We start from the raw sequence: 22,096 nt of genomic DNA, 5'->3' as shown, positions 1-22,096 counted from the left end.
TTTACCTGGAGTATGAATTACTCCTGGCAGTTTTGGGGTATGGGTATTCTGGTTCTAAAGAACGGGAAAAGCGAAATGGGAAGCTTTCAAACTCAATACCCGTTTATAAACGGGTTCATCAAGGAGCTCTTTTGTCACCCAGTATATTCAAATGCGTATTAGTTCAATGCCTGCGGTCTCTGCCAGTCCCTATATTTTTTCTATTATGCCGTAGCAGGCTAATTGAAAATTTTTCCATGCTTAAGCTGCGTTTCGGTTACGTTGGTCTGTCAATTAACCCTTTTAAATAATAGTTTATATGTTTTAATAGTCGATACCAAGTGGCTATCTAAGATCTTAAAAATCATTCTCTTCCTTGCTTTACTTTAATTAATTGGCTGGGAATTTTGTTCGGTTGTTCTCTTGCTTCTACATGTTCCATCATGACAAATAGAGCAGTTAAGAATCTAAGGGTAAAATAGGGGAAAATTTGCCCAATAAAGGTAGATTTAATCGAAAGGGTCTTAGTAGTTGTACCACTATTTTGGTTCTTCAGTCATTCTTTTCCTTTCAAGTACTACCCATTAGCCCCGAAAAAAAAAAAATCGCTGTAGTAACCTACGAGAGGCATATTTCACATACTGTAAATGTTTGCTTCGTGTGTCACGATAGTACCGAAACAGAAAATTAGTGGATAAGCTTGAACTTATTGATATACCATCTCAGATAGATGGTGTTACTGAAGCTTTATGTATAAGAAATTTGAATGTTATTTATGTTTATGACCCTCTTTTGGATTTTTTCTTTCCTGAATTTGGTGAATTTATTTTTATTTGCTTACAGTACTTGAAGTTTTTTTGCTTTCATTTCTTTTAATTTTTTGTCCTTGTACTCCAATTTTTTTTCTGCTTTTTGTGGGTAATAAATTAATATTATTATTATGCCTATACATGAGTTTATTTTCCTTAATTTCGGATTTTTAAAAACGTTCTTTTATAAAGCAATGTCAGTGCCATTTGCTGTCTATTGCTAAATAAAACACTGAAATGCAAGTTTGAAGAGTCCAGGATTTTGATACAACGGTGACATCTAGTTTGGAGCGATCAAAAATTATGATACAATTTCAAATGTGAGAGTTGCAAATTATCAGATTCGTCAATGCAGCTACTGTGAAATGATTTACTGATTTGGAACTCAAATTCTTAATGATTTTGATAAAAATTTTATATGAGATATGAGATATACATTTATTAAGAAAAGAAAACATAAACATAATATGTTTATAAAACATATAAACATAAACAAGTTGTTACAATAGGTTGTGACTATGAGTAAAGAGCCGTCGCCCTTTCTTCTTTGCGTGCATTCCTAGATAGCATGGATATTCGACTCTTAATATTAAAAATTTCATTAGGAAAGAAAATTCTTACGATTTCTGCTATTACAAAAATATGACCATTGCTAGGAAAAAAGTACATAAATGATGCTGCAGTAGCTTATGTTTTTATTGAAGAAAAACCAAAATTACGTCCAAAGTTGACGAAAAAGTACGTAAATGATGCTGCAGTAGCTTATATTTTTATAGAAGAAAAACCACAATTGCGTCTCCAAAAGTTGACGAAAAAACAGGTTTTAGATAATACTTTCAAAAATAATGACGAAAGTAAATTATGGAAACTTTAAGAAAAACCCTCAAAAACGGCGGCGGATAAAAATAAGAAGTATATCACTGGAATTATCATTGTTGAAAACACTTAACCGGAAACAATTAACACTTATCCGTCCTTTTTTCCTGGCATTAGCGGGGCACTGGAACATCGTAGAGCTATTTAAGGACTCAGTTGAAAGCTACTACGAATTCTACGAATTTTTTATACATTTTACATAAGAAAACAACAGATTTAAGAAACAAATCAAAGATTTTGAATGAGACAGAAAAAAAGATGTTATTAACGACTAATTATTCTTTAAAACAGATTTAAAGAAAATAATTACAATATAAAGCAATGAAGAAAAGCCCTAATTTATTCTCTTAAACAGCATTAACAAATATAATTTAAAAAAAAAACCTACTACAGTAAACAGAAAGGAATTTGCAATCTGTTGTAATTTGCATCAGTTGCAAAACCTTAGCTTTTTCGGGGGCAAAACCTTAGCAAAAAGTAATTTTTTATCTGTTACAAAACCCTAGCTTTTTCGGGGGCAAAACCCTAACAAAAGTAATTTTTATCTGCTGCAAAACCCTTGCCTTTTCGGGGGCAGCGTTTCCATATCGTCTGAATTCTGTTTCAAGTCTCGACACTAGATTACTGGTTTTCATTCTTGTTTTCATTATTTACATCCAAATACAAAAAAAAACCTATTTTCGAAGGCGACGAGAGATTAACTGATACTCTGCTTAGACCTCTAGTTTATTCTTCATCTACTTATATAGCCTTATCATTCCCAGAACACTTTTAGAAAAATTTATATTTATTTCTATATTTAAAGAACAGAAACTTAAAACGAACAGAAACTACCCCGTATATGGAAGGGGCTTTTCCTCCTCAACACCCCTCTCTTTACGCCAAAGTTTTTTTTACTGTTTTAAAAAGTAGAGTTAAGAGAAAGAGTCAAACTTTAGCGTAAAGAGCGGGGCGTTGAGGAGGCCCCTTTCACATAAAGCCCCTTTCATATACGAAGTAATTTCTGTTCGTTTTAAGTTTTAATGTCGCTCCTTACTTAAAAAACATTTTTTCTTATTTAATTTATAACAGGCTGTGGAGGGGGATTGTCATCATCAAAGACATAGTTACTGGACCTTACAACTACGCTGAACAAAATGGCCTTCTTATATGTTTGATTGGATGTGTTCGGAGAAGTGATGGGTGTGGAGGGGGCGTGTGGGTGTGTTTGCCCTCCAATCACTTTAGACTATTAAAGAGAGCACTAGCCCTTTCAATTTCCGTTCGAATGAGCCCTCTTCAAAGTTTTTACGACAACAAATGGCCAACTCAAAATTTTTATCAGATGCATTTCAGTAAAATATGACGTGTGTATGTTGGAGGGGGTATTTTCCCTTCGATCACTATGACTCTTAAAAATAGCAGTGGAACTTCTGATCAACAATCCAATGAGTCCTTTCAGAAATTTATACGACCACCCTTTTTATAAAAACCTTATATGCCACAAGGGCATAACTTACAACCTTTGCCGTGAGGGCTGTGGGGAAGTTATGATCCTCAAAGACATAATTTCCGGACCTTAGAACTACGCTGAACAAAATGGTTATCTCAAAACTTTGATCGGGTTTGTTTAGGGAGATGATTGGCATGGGGGAGAGAGGGGGGCCGGTTGCTCTCCAATCACTTTCGACTATGAAAAAGGGCAATAGAACTTCTGATTACCAATCCAATGAGCCCTCCAAAGTTTATACGACCAAACTTTCTATAAAAAAACTTTATATGCCCCCAGGATATAACATAAAATCCTTGCCATGAGAGCTGAGGGGGGGTGTTACCCCTCCCCTTCCCTCAGGAGGATTGCTGACTTTCTAACTACGCTGAACAAAATGGCTATCTCAAAACTTTGATTGGATGTATTTGGAGAAATGATTGGTGGAGAGGGAGGCTGGTTGCCCTCAAGTCACTTTCGACTATTAAAAAGGCCACTAGTCTTTCAATTTCCAATCGAATGAGCCCCTTTTGAAGTTAGTAGAGGGGGGCTGGTTGCCCTCCAATCAATTTCGACAATTAAAAAGGGCACTAGTCTTTCAATTTCCAACCGAATGAGCCCCTTTTGAAGTTAATACGACAACTCCTTTTTTACACAGTGCCTTGGTCTAATAGCAAAAAAAAACAAATAAAAAAAAAAAAACAAATAAATAATACATTGTGCCCACACCGCTCTTTACTTACGCAGCACCATTGCACTGACTATAAGTAATTTTGTTCAATTATCCTAATGCATTTATTTTTGTACTTATGTCGTAGCAAGTTTGTTTTCTATGTACTACTCAATTTCTCCTGTTTATCCAGTGGGTTATAAATAAATTATTACTATTGTCACGGGAAAATACCGCAAGGTTTTTAACCTCCTCGAGAAATCAGTTTTTCATTCGAGTGATTAAAAAAAAGGCGAATTTGTATCGCATATTACGACATTTCGACAAATGTTACCAGTAGAATAAAATAGACCAGTAGAAAAAGAAGCTTTTAACAAATTTCAAAAGAGCATGTAATACTCGTATATACATATATTTCCTATTCAGGCTTTATCCTTGGAAACAACACCTCAATATCTACTTATATCTTAGCATTTATATCTATTTATATTTCAATTTTAAATAGATATATTAAAATTTTAATTTTTCTTAATTTTAATTATACTTTTTCTATATTATATTTATATCCCTATTTTAATTTACGTCCAGCCCCAGACTGGATCCCGTTTCTTGGATTAAGCCTTCAAGGTATCTTAAACTCCACTACCTGCACCAATGCTTTATCCCCACACTTTATTCCCAGTAGCGAGTCACGTGGACATGGAATGAATCAAACGTTGTACTGTTAACAAATGCATGAATTAAATACGCACAGTGTCTGTCCTGTTAACAGGTTACATAAAACGACAAGGCTAGAATCCCGTTCATGTATATAATAAAAGAGAATTAATGGAATACCAAATATAAGTAGTGCATATATTAACCCAATGGGAATTTTTCCCTAGGCCAAACCTGCAAAAAAAATAGGGCATAGTAACCGTAAGGTCTATTTCCAAATATTAATATATCCAAGAAATAGTAGTTGAGCGAATAATAGGTAAATGATATGTTGAAGGATTATTTTTAAAAATGAATAAGTATTCATTATTTTTCGCATCTGTTCTTGCAACATACAACTATTTTCCTCATTCTCTTTTGAACCGAACGGATCTGCCCACAGCTGATCTTATTCCTTCATTACATTTTAATATGAAGCCACAACCACACACACACGTTGCGTTCTTTCAGGCTCAGCCTTCTCTCCCCGCGCGGAGAATATAGAAATCTGGAAATTATTTCTACAGCTTCTTTTCCTATTTCTCCCAGAAATAACCCTTGCATTTTTTAAAATCTGAACTCCGTCTGCTAAGCATCCAAGTCCCCTCGGAAATTTGCGCTTGCGCATATGCCTGTTTAGCATCCCTCAAAGAATTACCCTTCATTTGCAGTTCAACTTCCTCAAAACATATTTTTGGGTATGAAAAACACAACAAATAAAGATAGTAAAAGATATACGTACCCTGAGTGAATGAAGAAGTTGTGGCTGTAGCAGATGTTGGTGGGAGACTTCCTGGTGTCAATCCACCAAAAGCAGGGGCCGAGCTGACAGCCATTGACAAATTAGGCGCGAAGTTTGATGTAGGGAGACCTATAAAAAGTTCAGCTAATTCATTGTTTCAAAAGAAACGAAAGAGAGAAAAAAAAAAATCAAAGATGAGAAAAAGAAAAGTACATTAAAAACAGAATATTTCAGAATTGACCTTTATCAATTCGTTATCTAGCATACACTGCATTGCCCTTCAAGGGTTGACATCAAAACTACGAAGGGGCGTTACCTTCAAATCATTTTGCGAACCTCGGCATCGGCTGAACGTCACAAAAACGAAGGGTCCATTAAAAAATTCTCACAGGATAATAGCCATCATCGACAGCAGTAGAGTATTGACGATTTCATGTGAAATTTGACTGAAAGACAATGACATTTTACGCCCTATTTGTTGGCGAGCTTGTCAATCAAATGGGGTTGCACCACAGCTTACAGTGCAGTGGAATTGCTCAAATGGTAATCACTTTAATCTGATTATTAACGTTTTGCTAGCAGGCACACATTTGCTAGCAGCACACATATGCTAGCAGCAAGCTGCATTTTTAGGAACTGCCCTTTCTTGAACTTTTAAAAGGAAATTCTGCTCCATTTAATCGACAAATAAAATTCATACTTTCTGATAATGTAATTTTCATCAAGACTAAGTATCTCTATCTCCAGCAGAAAATAAGATAAGTTAAATGGTTTTCAAAGATTTCTAATAAACTAATAAAGGATTTCTAATAAACTAGAATATAGGAAAAAAACACTTCAATTTAGGGTTTATAAATTAACTTTTTATTTTAAAATAAAATATTGGAATATTTTTTAATAGGCAGTATAATGTCTGGTCCTAAGTTCTTAGCCAAATTGAAATCATGAATTTTATAGAAAAAAGAAACAAAGCAGGTTGGAAACGTTAAAAGGTTCTGACAACATTACACTTTTGAAGATCTGCCAAGGGGAGGGGTAGTGTTCCTTAAACACCCAGAGAATCAAGAGATAAAAAAGATCGTAGAAGGTTTAGATTTTAAATCCCGGGTTGAAGTGGAAGCCTATCAAGGTTGAAACAAATTCTTACCTCCAAAGTTAAACGTGGGCACAGTGGCGGGACTTGTACTTTTCACGGTTGGAGCAGGCATGGAAAATGATACCACGTTTGGGGGCTGAGATACTGCCACAGAAGTAGTGATTTCTTGTCCGGCTAGAATATATACGAGTAATCTAAATGAATTCGGTTTTATGACCGCGGCTAAAGAAAAAAGTGCTCACGGAGCGGAAAGGGCATATTGTAGTTAAATAAAACTAATACAACAAATATTTTCTTTGTGTTTTTATAATTAATTCTATGATATTGCTTGTTAATATTAGGTCTCAACAAGTATTTTTCTTTCTGTTCAGGAACAAACTTGGATTTCCTCTCTTACCAATCCATCCTCCCATTCTGATTGATATTTTGTAGAATTTTACTGTTTCACCCATAGGCCCTTTGCACTGGAGCGTCTATTGGGGCTGGGGGGAGCATTTGCCTCTCTAAATCTCCCTGTCAGATTTCAAAGAGTGCCTTTTCTGGTATTTTTATCACAAAATACCTTTTTTGTTGTTTTCATCGAAAAAGAACAAAACGCCCCCCCCCCCCTAATAGATTAGACAAAATACTTTTTGCCCTCCACCCTTGAATTTTCGTGAGGTGACACTCTTTTATATATTTCAAAATATTCTCCCCCGCGAAAAACTCCCCCACGCGTATCAATAACATATTTTCAAATTTAAAAGTATTAGAAAAATTCTCTCGCGGACAATTCCCCCATGCACTTTTTCTGTCGATTCGACGCAGTTTTTAGTGGCTATTTGTTTCATCGGTTTTCATTTGTAGTATTTTTTGTCCTAACACTAAGTGTTAGGACAAGGAAAAAATACTACGGATAAGTTTATGTCTTATTAAATCGGTTTCAGGCTATTTGTTTGGTTACTATGGACCGTCCTTTACTAGATCGCAACTATCGCTGCAAGGACGATGCCATGGCACTCGGAGAGATTCTTTTTTTTAATTGATTTTATTACTGATCTAAACTGATTTTATTCAAAAAAAAAAGCAAATGTAGCAATTTCCATTAAAATGAACGTTTAAGCAGCTCTTTATGATATTCCAGTGCCCCACTAGCTGCAGAGATAAAAGAAGAGGACATTGATGGTGATTCCCATGCAAAAAATGGATTTCCCTTGTTGTTCAAGCCTATAGATTTTAGTTGTTGTTCGAGTCAAGTGACTGTAAGTTTCTTCTATAGGGTTTTCCGAAAAGGTGATTCTAATGGCGCACTTTTTGTTTCGATGCAACTCTGTTTTCAGAGGTTTCTGACAATTTTTTTTCGTTTGTATGGGGCGTGGTTCATCCTTTACTAGGTCGCAGCTACCACTGCACCCACGATACCATGGCACTTGGATGGGATTTGGTTTGCGTAAGATTTTTTATTCAATATATTATACTGAGATTGAAAAAACTTATGATAAAAACTGGATACACAAGAATCTTACGAAGGAATTGTTTTAGGTAAGGGAGCTCGGGGTTGTTTCGGACACTGCCATTGCAAAATCGAGTTTTGGACGAAAACTTATGCCAAAAATCAGGATCAAGTATTGACGAGTAGCCAATTTTGCGCAAAAGTTTCAAAAGTTTCCGAACGCACATTCTAACACTTTTTCTAACACTATTTCCACTAACATGCACCAGTTTTTGTAGCTCTGTTGTTTACGTGAGTACATAGTTCAGTTTTGGCAGGTACTTAGACTTATCTTGTCGCTAGCTACAGCTAGTCACAAATTGACTCACCTTCACTATTTTCTTTCTAGAAGCAATTTTATAGAAATGGTCAGTATTAGGTTAATTCGGACGTCATAGTCGGGTTGGTTCGGACAAGTTTTTGAAGTGTCTGAAATAACGCCGTTTTGTCAAATTAACCCCAGGAGGGGAGATACAAGCGCAAAGAGAGATAGAAAGGCCTTTTATAGCATCCGATGCGTTGCTTCTGTGTTTGGTCCAACGAAATAGGCTAAGGCTTTGCTATTGAGGTAAATATGGAGCAGTCCGTATTTCTCACCTACGAGTAAACTGAACATACCACTCGATGCCTTTTTTATGCTCTTTATGCTTTTTCCTCTTTTTCATCCCAAGAAATCAAGGCACAAGCTACGAAAGACTGGATGTCTGCATTCCTCAAGCGGAACAGAGGGATTCCTATCAGATCCTCCGAGGAAAAAAGTCAAGCTAAAGCAAGCGGTTTCAAAGAAGTAGTTGAAGGGAGATTGTTCAATAACTTTACCTTAGTCTATACTTAATAACAAATCCCTCCAGAACGTATTAGGAACACCAACGAAACAGGTGTCCCAACGGTGTTACCTACTCCTAGAGTGCTTCCTAAGAAGGGCCAGAGGCAAGTGGCCAAGAAGACATCAGCAGAACGTATTCAAAATGTAAGCATGGCCTGTTTTGTTAGTATGACAGGTAACCAAATACCTCCAGTTTTTGTTTCTAAAGGGTTAATTTCCAACCTCGGATGTTGAAAGATGGGCCCCCTCGTTACTCTGGAACTAACTCATCCAAGTGGTTGGACTAATTCTGAAATATTTTTTGGAGACGATGAAACATTATTTGAAGCACACCAGATCAAGAAACCAAAATTTACTGTCACTGGATAATCATGACAGTCACCAGGACATCCAAGTAGTCAATTACTGCGAAGAAAATGGGATAATCTTAAATATTTCCTAACCTCACTGCTCACATCCCTTGTAAACTTAATACGATTCGGTCTAAAGACCATTCAAACAGCACTGAGAAGCAATTTTAATGAGTGGCTGAACCTTCATACATGCCAACGTATCTCCATATGTGAGGTAACAGAACTTAGTCATGTTCCATACCTCAAGAAGTTTAGCATGAGTAAAATTGTGGCTGGGATTAGAAAACCCGGACTGTGGCCATTCGACTGCAACACTTTCTGCCTTGCCCACTTTTCTGCTGCTTCAGTCACAGATCGTCAATTGCTGGACAGTCATTCTCAACTTGCTGAACCAGATCCACATGAGCCAGACCGAGGTATTGACGAAACATAAGAGTCTTTTGTAGTCTTTTCCGTAACTCCAGAGCAACTAAGACAATTTCCCCGCACGTCAACCACAATTACTAAGGGTAGAAGAGTAAAACAAAAAGGAAGAACCACAATGCTTACAGAAATACAGGAAAAGCAAGAACTAGAGTGAATGGTAGAAAATAGAAAAAGATCTCAGAAAAAAGTTGTCGCCACCCTTCCAAAGAAAGCAAGAAATCTGAGCATGGCTGACCCGCCACACTCATCTTTAACCAGTTAAAGATATTGAGGTTGAGTTACAAGAGTGCTTATTCATAGATGATCGTTCTGATGAATCTCTACATCTCGGGGAAACAAAACCAGACAATCTGTTTAATGTGAATATCCTAGCTGCTGATGACTTTGTGCTTGTGATATTCGTCGCTGGAAAAGGAAACATTTTTTTATGTTGCACGTGTGGCAGAAACTGGTGATGATGAGATGGAAGTGATGTTTCTAAAAAAAAAAAAAATTGACAAAGTTTTTTTTTACCTCATCCTTTTGACCAGACTCCTGTTTCAAAAGACGATATTATCTTGAAGCTTACTTGCCAAGTTTCAACGGGCGGTACAAAGAGAGATTCTCTGCAGAGAACGAAAGTTCTCTGCTTCAACTTTTATTTTTCCAAGTTTAACTTTCGCAAAAAAAGTTTTGTATTAAGATGTTTAATAATAATTGTAAGTTTTTTTTAACTATATTACAACGTGCCCGAAGCAACTTGTGGCATGTCCAAAACACTTCGTGTTCTGGGGTTGTTTCGGACCATTTTTGTTTGGTTTTTAAACTGTTTCAGGAAAAGCCTGCGAAGGAAAAAATCGAGAAAAAATCTTGCAGGTGCAAAATTCCTGGAAACACATTGGGGTGCTTGAAACACCCAGATATGTCTGTTAATTCAATCAATCAATCCATTTATTAATACTAAAAGAAAAACTATTACAAAAGTAAAGCGGTTAAAAGGCCCAAGAAGCTTTGCTTGTAATGGACCACAGAGAACAAGAATAAAGCACTTTTATAAAATATATACAAAAAAAAAAAAAAAAAAAAAAAAAAAAAAAAAAAAAAAAAAAAAAAAAAAAAAACCACTGCAACAAGACAAGTCTTGAAAAAAGAAAAAAGTCTGGATCAACCCCCAGCTCCCTTATTCATTTGACTGAGCATATATTAATAAATAAATTAAAAAAAAAAAAAAAAAAAAAAACGATTCGACCTTACTTTCTAAAGCTATAATGAAAAAAAGGTTATGACAAGGTCATGTTCTATGGACAAAAAAACAACAAGAGATTGCCAAAAATTGTCCTTTTCGAGCATCCATAATGGGTCAAAGGAAAAGCAGGTCGTCTTCGAATGGGGTGGGATGACGTCATAGGAAAAAAATTCAAATGATACTGCACTTTACAGGAAGGAGTAAAGAGTGATATTTAAATAATTAGGTAAAAGAATACAGCGAGAAGACAAAGCAGATATTTCGGCAAGGACCTCCACTAAGCCGTCCTCAGGGCTCAACACAGAAGAAAAGAACTCACTAATCTTTTGAAGTAAACTCTAATAAGACAGAGAAAACAATGGAAAAAATCAAGTAAAAAAAGATATTAAAAAAATGAAACTTTCAAAAATAGATTGGGTAAGAATTTTATCTCTAGCGATTAACCCAGCCTGTCTACTGACCTGATTTGTTTTAGTAAGTTCAACTGAATTTGGCTTAAAATGCGAAGGAATATTAGTGTATTTGAGTTATTTTAAACTGGATTATCGTAAATGTCTAGTCGGTGTAGTCTTAAAACGTATTTAGTAGAAGTAGTATGACACTATCGGTGAGATGGTTGCCGGCCAATAACAAATTCATTGCCTTATTCAATTTGTTTATTTTTCCTACGGAATGCACATGTCTCAGTAAAAACATTACTCAGTACAAACATTACTGCCCTAGGAAACATACTATCTATCTCGCTCGGTGATATTTGCTTACTCAATCACTCCCATTTGTCTCTATTCCCATAAACACGTATTCTTAATTCTGCTTTGGTGAAAGGTGAAAAAGAAATTTAATTACCAGTCGCTGTATTCCCTGATGAGGGCTGTCCCAAATTGATTGATAGGCTACTTGATGTTGTAATAGGCTGACCAAAGGAAAAAGTCGTGGTTGTTACGGCTGTTTGTCCCCCTAAAACAAAAACTAAGATAACTTAAAAATAAAACAAGAACAACATTGAAAATAATTCCTGCAGGAATTTACAACATATATATAAAAGCTAAAGCACTTCAGGTCAAAAAGAAATAAATCATATTGACATATGACATGTGACTTGCTTGAATAATCAAATATTTTTGAAAGGACTTTAGTATGAAAAGACATTAAATTGCTTAGAGAGCAAAAAACTGGTAATTCCATAAACATTTGTATGCATTTTAACAAGTGATTACAACAATTCAAAAACCTTAAAAAAGAAAACCAAATATTTGAAGCTTAGTAGACAATCGGTGTTAGAAATCGGACTTAATAATCAAGTATCTTTGAAAAGACTTCCGTATAAAAAGACGTATCAGTATGAAAAACTTATCTAGAGATAGACCCAAAAAAAGAAAATTTACAAGTGTTATAGATAATAATTCGTTGGAAGAAAAAGAAGTTTTGCCCTACTACCTGAACAATTAACAAATCTATAACCTGGACCATCATGTAATTCTAGACCAATAAGGCAGCTAAAGCAAAGGTCATTGGCATTAAATTCACAATGGGTGAAAATCACCAACCTGGACAATAAAATAAGAAAAGACCCATAAAACAAAAATTTACAGTTGTTATAAATAATAATTCGTTGGAAGAAAAAGATATTTTTGTCCCACTACCTGAAGAATTAATGAATCTACAACCTGGACCATCATGTAAGACTAGACCAATAAGGGAAGCTAAAGCAAAGGGCATTGGTAAATTGTCTGAAGTAATGAAAACCAAACATGATGAAGAAATAAAAATGAGGCTAGAAGATAAGCGACAGCGAGAATCGAAACGTGTCAAAATTGAAAATGATAGCGATGAGAATTATAATGACGATTCTTTGGAACTACCTGCACTATCAAACATGATAAACCAAGAGACCAGCCCAAACAAATTTAATTCATATCGGGTGAAAATCAACAACCTGGACTATCAAAAAAGACAAAAAGCACAAAAAGAAAATCAACAAGTGTTATAAACGATAGTTCGTTAGAATAAAATAAGTTTTTGTCCCACCACCTGAGCAATTAACAAATCTACAACCTAAACCGTCATGTAAAACTAGACCAATAAGGGCAGCTAGAGCAAAGGGCATTGATAAATTGTTTGAAGTAATGAAAATCCAAAATGAAGAAAAAAGAAAAATTGGGTGAGAAGATAAGCGACAGCGAGAATCAAAACGTGTCAAAACTCAAAATGATAGTTCCGATGATTGGGCTTGTGATTTTGACATGGATTAAGATCATCAATGCTTACCATGCCTTTTTTTTAAAACGAGGTTTCGGCAATATGTATTTCATAATGATAAAAGATAAGCCGGGGCAAAAGTCGACGTCCAACATTTTTAAAAGCTCGAAGCGGTGAAATAGCTACAAACAAAGTGTCCTTTGGTGGCGCAGTGGATTTGACCTTAGCTTGGTAATACGGGACCGAGAGATCGAATCACGCAGCAGGAATGCACTGCAGGGCCGACGCAGGGACCTTAGTAGTCAAGAAGCGTCGTTAATTCTTTGTTTGTTGTTTACAAACAAAGTCATTGGAGTTTATAAGGACGGTAGCCAAGAACCTGATACTACATCAGCCTCTGTTTATAAAAAAAAAAAGTTCGACGTCATGTTTTTTACAATGACAAAAGACAAGAAAGGGCAAAAGTTAAAGGTCCAATAAGAACAATAAAATATAATTTTACAAAGGCGCAAATTCTAATTTATGGTCACTTAAGATATTTAAAGGGTTGATTGATGAGAATGAAGCACAGATAAACGTGATAAGAAAACTAGTGAAAGTGAGAAACGCAACAGCTAAAGAAAAAGGCATGGAACAAGCGACAGCGAGAATCATATTGAACTGTAAACAATATTTTTGAATAATACTCTGTGGTTGGAAATTGGAAAAGATAATGTGTTATCTATAAAGTCTTAGAAAATTAAATATATTCATGTATGAATCTAAACTGCTAAAGCAAAAGGCGTGGATAAAACTTTCTGAAAAAAATGGACAATGAAATCTACGATTGGAAAACAAGGAACAGCCATGACTGGCCACGGAAACGGTCTAAATTGGTCAGGACTTTAAAAAATGATTCATATTTTTCACAGGACACAGCCTGTGACAACGTCATCACATCACGAGACAAGCAACAATGAGAATCCATATATAGAAGCCTGCCACGGGCCAAAAAGTGCAATGGGGGGTTTGGAGCTAACCATCTTTCGCTTTGACACACCCTTCCTTTTTACCTTCCCCAGGTTTCTCCAGGTATCTATTTAGAGCTGGGCCGACTCTAGCTGAACTTATAGAATTACGCCACTGACACCCGTTCCAAACCAAATAACCAGCAACACCAGAACTCAAACACCTGTCCTCAAGGACAAAGAATTTCAAGTATAGAATTATTTAAAACACAAAAGCTTCTGGACAATGTTACTAACTAAACTCTAAAGTCTGAAATGTGCTTAGTCATGCTTTTGCAAAGTTACTTCCGTTACTCATGCGGTTCCACAAAAGCTATTAGTTATTTATTACAATTCATGGCAGTTTTACACTTGAAAAATTAATAGACTTAATATCTGTTTATGTATGATGCCTTTCAGGGATGTTGGGGGACTGATATACAGTCAGATTTGATATACAATTAGATATTTTAGATTTAAAAAATATAAATATTAATATCAAACGTAGAACTTACCATGAGCCCTGCTGCTCTTGGTTTAAGCTCGTTTTGAGATTGACTCGGTTATTTTTTATTATTTTTTTTTTTTTGTTCGTTTTGGGTTTCATTTCTTTATTTATTGCAATTTATGATAGTTTTACAGTAGAGAAATTATTAGACTCTAGGGATACCTCTCAGGGATGATGGCAGATTCATATATTTTACCCTCGGAGGAGGTTTAAAACAAAATCTGAGAAACAAGTCGGATCGAAATAGATTATATATACCAACTAGCTGTTGGGGTGGCGCTTCACGCCACCCCAGCACCTAGTTGGTGGGGGCGCTTCGCGCCCCCCCCAAGCCCCCCCACGCGCGTAAGTCGTTACGCGCCATTGTAGTTGTGTCCCTGTGTACCACCTGTGAATATAGACAAAAGAGAAAATATTTCTCTTTTCGTTATAGATATACATTTTTTTAACTACGTAAAACTTGCGAATATACAACATTCTTCGATGTCTCATTGTCTGTGCATATAAATAGATTGTCAGGTTTACCGACTCTTGAACATGCAACATAAAATTGTCCATGGGAAAAACAATCCGTATTCAGATCTATACCTCATTATTCTAATGATTGCCCTTGAGCTTTGTTGATGGTGATTGCTAATCGAACATTCCCTGTGTTCCAGTCGTCATTTATATTCCCAGTATCCCGGTCGTCATTTGTGTCCCAGTGTCCCAGTCTTTAATTTCTCTTTGAGCGTCCCGTTCTTCATTTATATTCCCTGTGTCCCAGTCGTCATTTGTGTCCCGGTCTATAATTTATCAGTCGTCATTTATATTCCCAGTATCCCGGTCGTCATTTGTGTCCCAGTGTCCCAGTCTTTAATTTCTCTTTGAGCGTCCCGTTCTTCATTTATATTCCCAGTATCCCGGTCGTCATTTGTGTCCCAGTGCCCCAGTCTTTAATTTCTCTTTGAGTGTCCCGGTCGTCATTTATATTCCCTGTGTCTCGGCATTTAGTTTTCTTTTTCTCCTTTATTTTTCAGTTTTTTCCTTTTTTTAGTTTTTTTTCCTCTTTCAGTTTTTAGTTTTTTTTAGTTTTTTTATTAGTTTTTAGTTTTTTTTCTTTTTAGTTTTTTTTTGTAGTTTTTACCTTTTTTTTAGTTTTTTTTTTCTTTTCTAGTTTTTAGTTTTTTACCTTTTTTTTGTTTTTTTTTAGTTTGTTAGCTTTTTTAGTTTTTTTAGGATTTTCTTTAGTTTTTTTTTGTAGTTTTTACCTTTTTTAGTTTTTTTCTTCTTTTGTATTAATGCTAAAGCCAAGGTTCAAACCTGGAGTCTCTCGGACCTAGAACCTGAAACATAACGCTTTACCAACTCAGCTACTTCGGCTTGAATACATTCGTTTTGAGCAGCTTCCTCGGGTGTTACCATTGTAGGTTCTTCAGTCATTTTACAATTAGAAATTTCTCTTTCAACGATCTTCTTTGAACGATACCTCTGTCCTGGTCGTCATTTATATTCCCTGTGTCCCGGTCGTCATTTGTGTCCCGGTCTGTAATTTCTCTTTGAGTGTTTTTTCTTTTTAGTTTTTTTTTTCAGCTTTTAACCTTTTTTCTTTTTTCAGTTTTCTTTTTCTTCTTTATTTTTCAGCGTCACTATGAAATACATATCGCCGAACCTTTGTTTTTTTAACTAAAATCTGGTAGGCATTGATGACCTTATCCAAGTCAAAATCCTAAACCCAATCATCATCGCTATCATTTTCAGTTTTGATATGTTTTGACTCTCGCTGTCCAGGTGGATTTTCATCTAACTGCGCGGTTTTGCGTTTTTTAGCCGCAAGCCTGTTTTCTTGCTGTTCTTGTGATTCCTCGGCACGCTTTCTTTTCTTACTTTCTCTATCAGCCGCAATTTTTTTGGCACATACTCTTTGAGCAGCTTCCTCGGCTGTTGCCATTGTAGGTTCTTCAGTCATTTTACAATTAAACATTTTTCCGTCCACGATCTTCTTAAAATTAAAAATTTGTCTTTGAACAATTTTCTTAAATACTTTTAGCCATAATTTTTTCACTTTCTCTTTTAGCAGCAAGTCTGGTTTCGCGTTGCTCTTGTGATTCCTCGGCACGCTTTCTTTTCTTACTTTCTCTATCAGCAGCAAGTTTTTTGGCATAGACTCTTTGAGCAGCTTCCTCGGCTGTTGACATTGTAGGTTCTTCAGTCATTTTACAATTAAACATTTTTCCGTGAACGAATGTCTTAAATACCTTTAATGACGTCATCGTCATAATGACGACATGACGACCTGATGACATGACGTCACTCGACACACAGACAACTTATTTTTATATATATAGATTTACTTGTTTTCAACATTACGTTCACTTTTGAATATATTATCACAGATCTAATCAATAAATTAATGCGGTAAAATGTATACTGATTCAACTCACAGCAAACTTTTCTTTGTAAAATCGTTATTAATATAAGTATTTTGAAATACAAAATCACCAAAAGAATTAACTACATGAACTGTACATTTTGAAACTGAAACTGTACATTTCGTTACTTTATAGTTACATGACGTCAGCGAATGCCATATTTTATTTAGTTACTACAAGGCTCTGCCTGGAGTAATTATTGTACCTTTTGTTTATTCTTTTATTCTATATTTATCTTCTCTTCCTGCTTTCATCTTTTTCTCACCTTTGTTTCTACTTCCGCTTTCTTTGGTTATCTTCTGCGCTAAATATGTGGTGTTCGATCAGGCGAAATATTCCCTTTAATTATCTGTTCGCTCGTCTCTTCCCCTAGCCTTAGAGTCGTTTTTTTTTTTACCTTTTTTGACCTAAGTCACTGCGGTATGCCTCTATTGACTTTTCAAGAATTATTTTGTGTATGGTCTTCGCTTTTGTGCAACTCCCTTTATCAGCAAAGGTACGCATCGTCAAAACGGAAAACGGATGAAGATTCTCTAGACGTTTTCAAGAGAAATCGCCAAATGATTGTTCTGGGTACCCGGCTGACCGACCGTATTTCAAACACTAAGATGTACGAAAAGTGTAGTTCAATCCCGTTTTCTAGGGCTATAATGAGAGAAAGATTGAAATGGCTGGGGCAAGTTCTGCAGATGAAGGATGACAGATTGCCGAAGATTGTGTTTTTTGTCCAACCGTCTAGGGCTAAACGGAAAGCAAGTCATCCGTGGTTGGGGTGGAAGAATGTCGTAAAAAAAGTTTTAAGGGAAATGGGAACTTCCTGAGAGGATGAATAGAGGGGGGCTTTGAATAGATTGGGATGGAGGAGGGGCGTGCGTAGCTGTGTTGGCCTCAGGCGGCTTGGTGCTGCGATCAGTTGTTAGTGTAGTAGTAGTTGCATGTGAAGGTTTTGTCCGTCCGATCCCCTACATACATAAATGTGCTATGATCAATAACAAACATATAACTTACCATGAGATTCGGACGCTGCGGAGCTCTTCGTTTCATTAATCAATGTAGCAAAGCCACCTTTGGTGCTGACAGTTACAGCGGAGGCTGATGGAGGAAATAAAGCTGCTCCTGAATCTGACTGCGCTGGTTGTGTGCCATTTGTAAACGTTGGCATTGCAGGTGAAGCCACACTTTCTGAAGTAGTGCTTTGCGTAGAAGCTGCGAAAGGACCGCCAAAAGATGACACTGTAGCTGTGAAAGGGGATACAGTTTTGCTGAGTAAAGATTCGTCTGTTACAGACTGAAGTGCTTCAGAAGAATCACGACCAGAAATGAACCTAACTTCTGGCTCTTCAACTATTTTAATGCCGACAGCCTTTCTAAATGCTTTTTTGAACCCTGCATGTCGTTTGTCGTCGATTTCTCTATCTTTTTTCAAGTCTTCAGCTGAAACAATTCTCTGTGATGGGGTGATAACATTTTCTGGTTCAGCTGTAATTCGGACTGTAACACGTTCAGGTGTCTCTGACCTCTCATCTGTTTGTAGCCTTAAGCTCTGCTCATGAACTTCTTCCATGGTTGATACAATCTCGGCCTCTTCCATCTGAAATATTTTTTTTAGGTATATTACACACATGTCCAGAATTCCAAAAGAGACGATTATAGAAAACAAAGCAGGATCAAGTGTTCAACACTACAATCATCTGACCGCAGGTAAGGTTCTCCAAACGCCCCAAATACTCCCAAACTACCATGGATCAAATTAAAGTCATCAGTTCAATTGGTTGGACACATCAACGACGGGTGTACGTCCTGTACGAGTGTACGGGACGTACACCCGTCATTTACAAAAGATAAGGACGAGTAAAGAACAGCCAACCCCGGTAGGACCAACAAAAATATGAATTAAAAACCGATTTTTTCTCTTTAATAGGACCTTTTATCCTGAATTTAAAATATAAATGTTTTTATAATTATGTCTAAATATTTTTGACTTTATAAATCTAACATATTTACCAATCTATGCATAACTCCTGCAGTTTGAAGTCTTATGTTCCAAGATTTTAAAGCTCAAGTTTCCAAAACGTACTTAAAGATTCCGAGACAGGAAAAAAAAAATTTTTAACCATGGGCGCTAACATATTATACTGTAAAGAGTAAAGTTACAGAAGAACTAAAATGTACTTCATGCAAGTAATGGCAAAAAAAACAGAGGGTAGGGGGGATAAAACGATAATACATTAAGACTATCACAGACTAAAAGAAAAAAAAATTAGCCGAATTCATATTCCAAGTCAAATACCATAAAAACAAAAACAATTAAAATCAGTGTCAATTAACTGTCTGAAGTATTTAGAATTAAAGAGAGGATTGTGCAAAAGACTAGGTTAAAAACAAAATAGAGATAAAATAAGCATCATAAACGGGCAAAATAAAAGTGGTCAAAGACAAAAAATGGGCATGATTATTGTGACTATACACCATCAATAAAATAAGGAATGGAGGAGTCAAATCTTGGTTCAGGACAAAGATCAGGAATCATTAAGAAGGTGCTGCTAACAGAGGGAACGTGCGGAATGATAATTCCGCACTTGAATACTTATACTAAGCCTGCATCGTAGACACTAAAAACGGTACAACCATTACTGAGGCAAATATGACGTATGTATGCTCTTGAAATGTGCTAATAAATATAACGTCATTAATATGAATATTTTTCCAAAATTATAGCTTTTGTTCAGTAACTTTTGTTTAGTAATTTTGTTTGTTCAGTAACTTTGCTATTGACCAGAATTAGCTTAGTACCTTTGCTATTACCAAAACTTAAAAACATAAATGCAGCATCAAATAGCAACTTTATGCAATCCCGATATGGATCCAGTGAGCCTTTGTTAGACGGAGTAAAATTTATATTATCTGATTTAAATACATACCTGATAAGTAATAGGATTGCTTGGAAAAAATTCGTCAAACGATATTTACTAATTTGACTTCATGTATTGTAAAGAATCTATTTTCCAAAAGAAAATATTAGATAAAATATTAAAGGATTAACGTGGGATTTGTTTGTTCAAAAATTTTCCCAAAATAAATTACACTAAAGCTAAAGCATTTTCCCATCCTATACATCTAATCTTCAAGAGAGTCCTCATTTAAGTTTTATATCTTTATAGCTTTACTTTTCAGACAGAATTCAAGAAACTCGTAAAAGGTGAGCTAAATGAAAATTAGAAGAAATTCAACGTAATCACTGAAGTGTTGAAATTTTGTGTAGACCGAGAAATTGGGCCCCTACCACTTCATGCCTGTCTGAGCAGAGGTAACAAACTTAGGGGAAAACTAAGGCATTTCTTTCAAATTCTTTAGATTTTTTTTTTATTTGCACAAACACAAGACAAAGAAAATCAGTAGAACTTAGCCTAACATTAATGACGTTTACATTTTTCGTCTACATTAGTGAAATATACATGAAATCTAGAATAATAGTAAAACTTACCATAACATTAGTGACATCTGCATTTTTCTTTTTCTGGGAAGAGATCAAGACTACCTCAGGTTCCATGCTGCCACGATCCTCTGATCTCTTGCATTTCTTGCAAATAACAAAAGAATCTAAAATAACGACACAGAATTAATGTAATATGTAAATTAATTTATATAATGTAATACCTCACTATTTTGTAACCTTACTATATTACACCTTACTATACCAATACTATTTTGTTCAGCATTGTTGAAAGGTCCAGTAATTATGTCATTGGGGATGTCACCCCCCAGAGCCCTCAGGGCAAGGGCTGTAAGCTAGGTAATTTCTCCATTGTTTCCATATAATATATATTACCGAGAAAACTAAGCATGTTTGGACTTTACTTTCCAAAAAGACAAAGGATATTCAGGTGAGTCTTTCAGAGGATCCTGAGAAACTAAATTAAAACACATCATGTGCATGCAGGTTGTCAAAAGGGCGCAACTCAGGAATTACCAAGTATATTAATTTAGAACTTTCAGGAAACGATAAGAGGGATGATCGATTGGCGAAAAAGGCAATATTTACACATGCTGCAACTGCTACTATATTTACTGCTACTAATACTGCTACAACTAAAACTACTGCTTCTGTAGCGAGTGCTGCCAAGGCTGAGAATATTGAAATGGACATCCGAGGAAACGTTGAGGAGAAAGTTGAGCTAAAGCATAACATACTATGGGCATACAGATCGCTGATAGAGGCGTATCAGCAATATTTATGAAACTTTTCTCCATATCAAAGTGAAACTTCTAGAGCATCATGAGGGGGATATTCAACGGACCAAAAAGCAACATGTACCTGCTACTACTGTTTTTAATACTGCGGCTACTTATATTAATATAACACTATTACTGCTACTACTGCTCCTAATACTACCACTACTACTTTGACACTACTACAAACAAAGCTACACGTATGAAGGTGAAAATTTGACAGAATATTGAGGGGAAATTTGAACTAAATCAAAACCCACTATGTACATGCACATTGCCAAAAGGACGAATCTAAAGAATAAATTTTAGTATTAAGTTGGGACTTTCAGAGAATGCCTAAAGAGGATGGTCAATTGATCAAAAGTTAATTCATACATGCTACTGTTAATACTACTAATTTTACTGCTACTGCTGCTACCACTACTACTGCTTCAACTACTGCTTCAATTTCAACTACTTGTAAGACTAAAAGTATTAAAATTATAAGCACGTCAAAAGGGCACAGCATCAATATTTTTGGAACGGCTTGCCGTATCAAGATGAAGCTTCCGAGGTGTTATGCGGGGGGGGGGGGGTTAACAACTGACCAAAAGGCAACATATACATGCTACTACTGTTACTAATACTCCTGCTACTATTGTTACTACTACTACTGATACAATACCACTACTGCTACTACTTCTCCTACTATCACCACTACTACTATTATGGCTAAGCGTATGAAGGTGAAAATTTGAGAGAATATTGAGGGGAATTTTGAACAAAATCAAAAACCACTATGTGCATGCAGAGTTCAGTAAAGTGAAAATTGACTTTGACTCGGTTATTTATTATAATTTCTGGTCGTTTTGGGTTTCATTTATTTATTGATGGTGATTTGTGGAAGTTTTACACTTGGAAGATTATTTGACTTTATTTCTGCTCATTTTTGGTTTAATTTTCTTTGAAAAACTTATGGACTATATCTGAAAGTAAAGTATCTATGGTTCCTCAACGTCCTGCAATTGATATGTAGTAGAATATAAAATAACACAAGGATAAAGGTGGCCATACACAGACTATTAACAATAAGGCAGTTGGACAAACCTCAACAGTTTTACCAATAATAAGAAACGGCAATAGATA

The 22,096-nt window shown here is 35.8% G+C and overlaps 1 protein-coding gene across 2 annotated transcripts in view; it reads right to left on the bottom strand.

The window, feature by feature from the left end:
- The window catches only part of LOC136026951 (uncharacterized), a 59,323-nt gene that overhangs the window by 13,888 nt on the left and 23,339 nt on the right, over positions 1-22,096 (bottom strand). Inside the window, exons 4-8 of one of the 2 annotated variants that reach the window (XM_065703811.1) lie at positions 20,226-20,341; positions 17,750-18,332; positions 11,484-11,594; positions 6,388-6,510; positions 5,241-5,369 (exon numbers count right to left, since the gene is read on the bottom strand). In XM_065703811.1, the coding sequence (XP_065559883.1) occupies positions 5,241-5,369; positions 6,388-6,510; positions 11,484-11,594; positions 17,750-18,332; positions 20,226-20,341 (1,062 nt within the window). Of the gene's footprint in view, positions 1-5,240; positions 5,370-6,387; positions 6,511-11,483; positions 11,607-17,749; positions 18,333-20,225; positions 20,342-22,096 lie in introns of both variants that reach the window. The other variant, XM_065703810.1, reaches the window with a different exon arrangement.

This window comes from Artemia franciscana, chromosome 5 (assembly GCF_032884065.1).
Source record: "Artemia franciscana chromosome 5, ASM3288406v1, whole genome shotgun sequence".
Classification (NCBI taxonomy): domain Eukaryota; kingdom Metazoa; phylum Arthropoda; class Branchiopoda; order Anostraca; family Artemiidae; genus Artemia; species Artemia franciscana.
The sequence above is the reverse complement of the archived record's forward strand: the minus strand, read 5'-3'. Positions and strand labels throughout refer to the sequence as shown.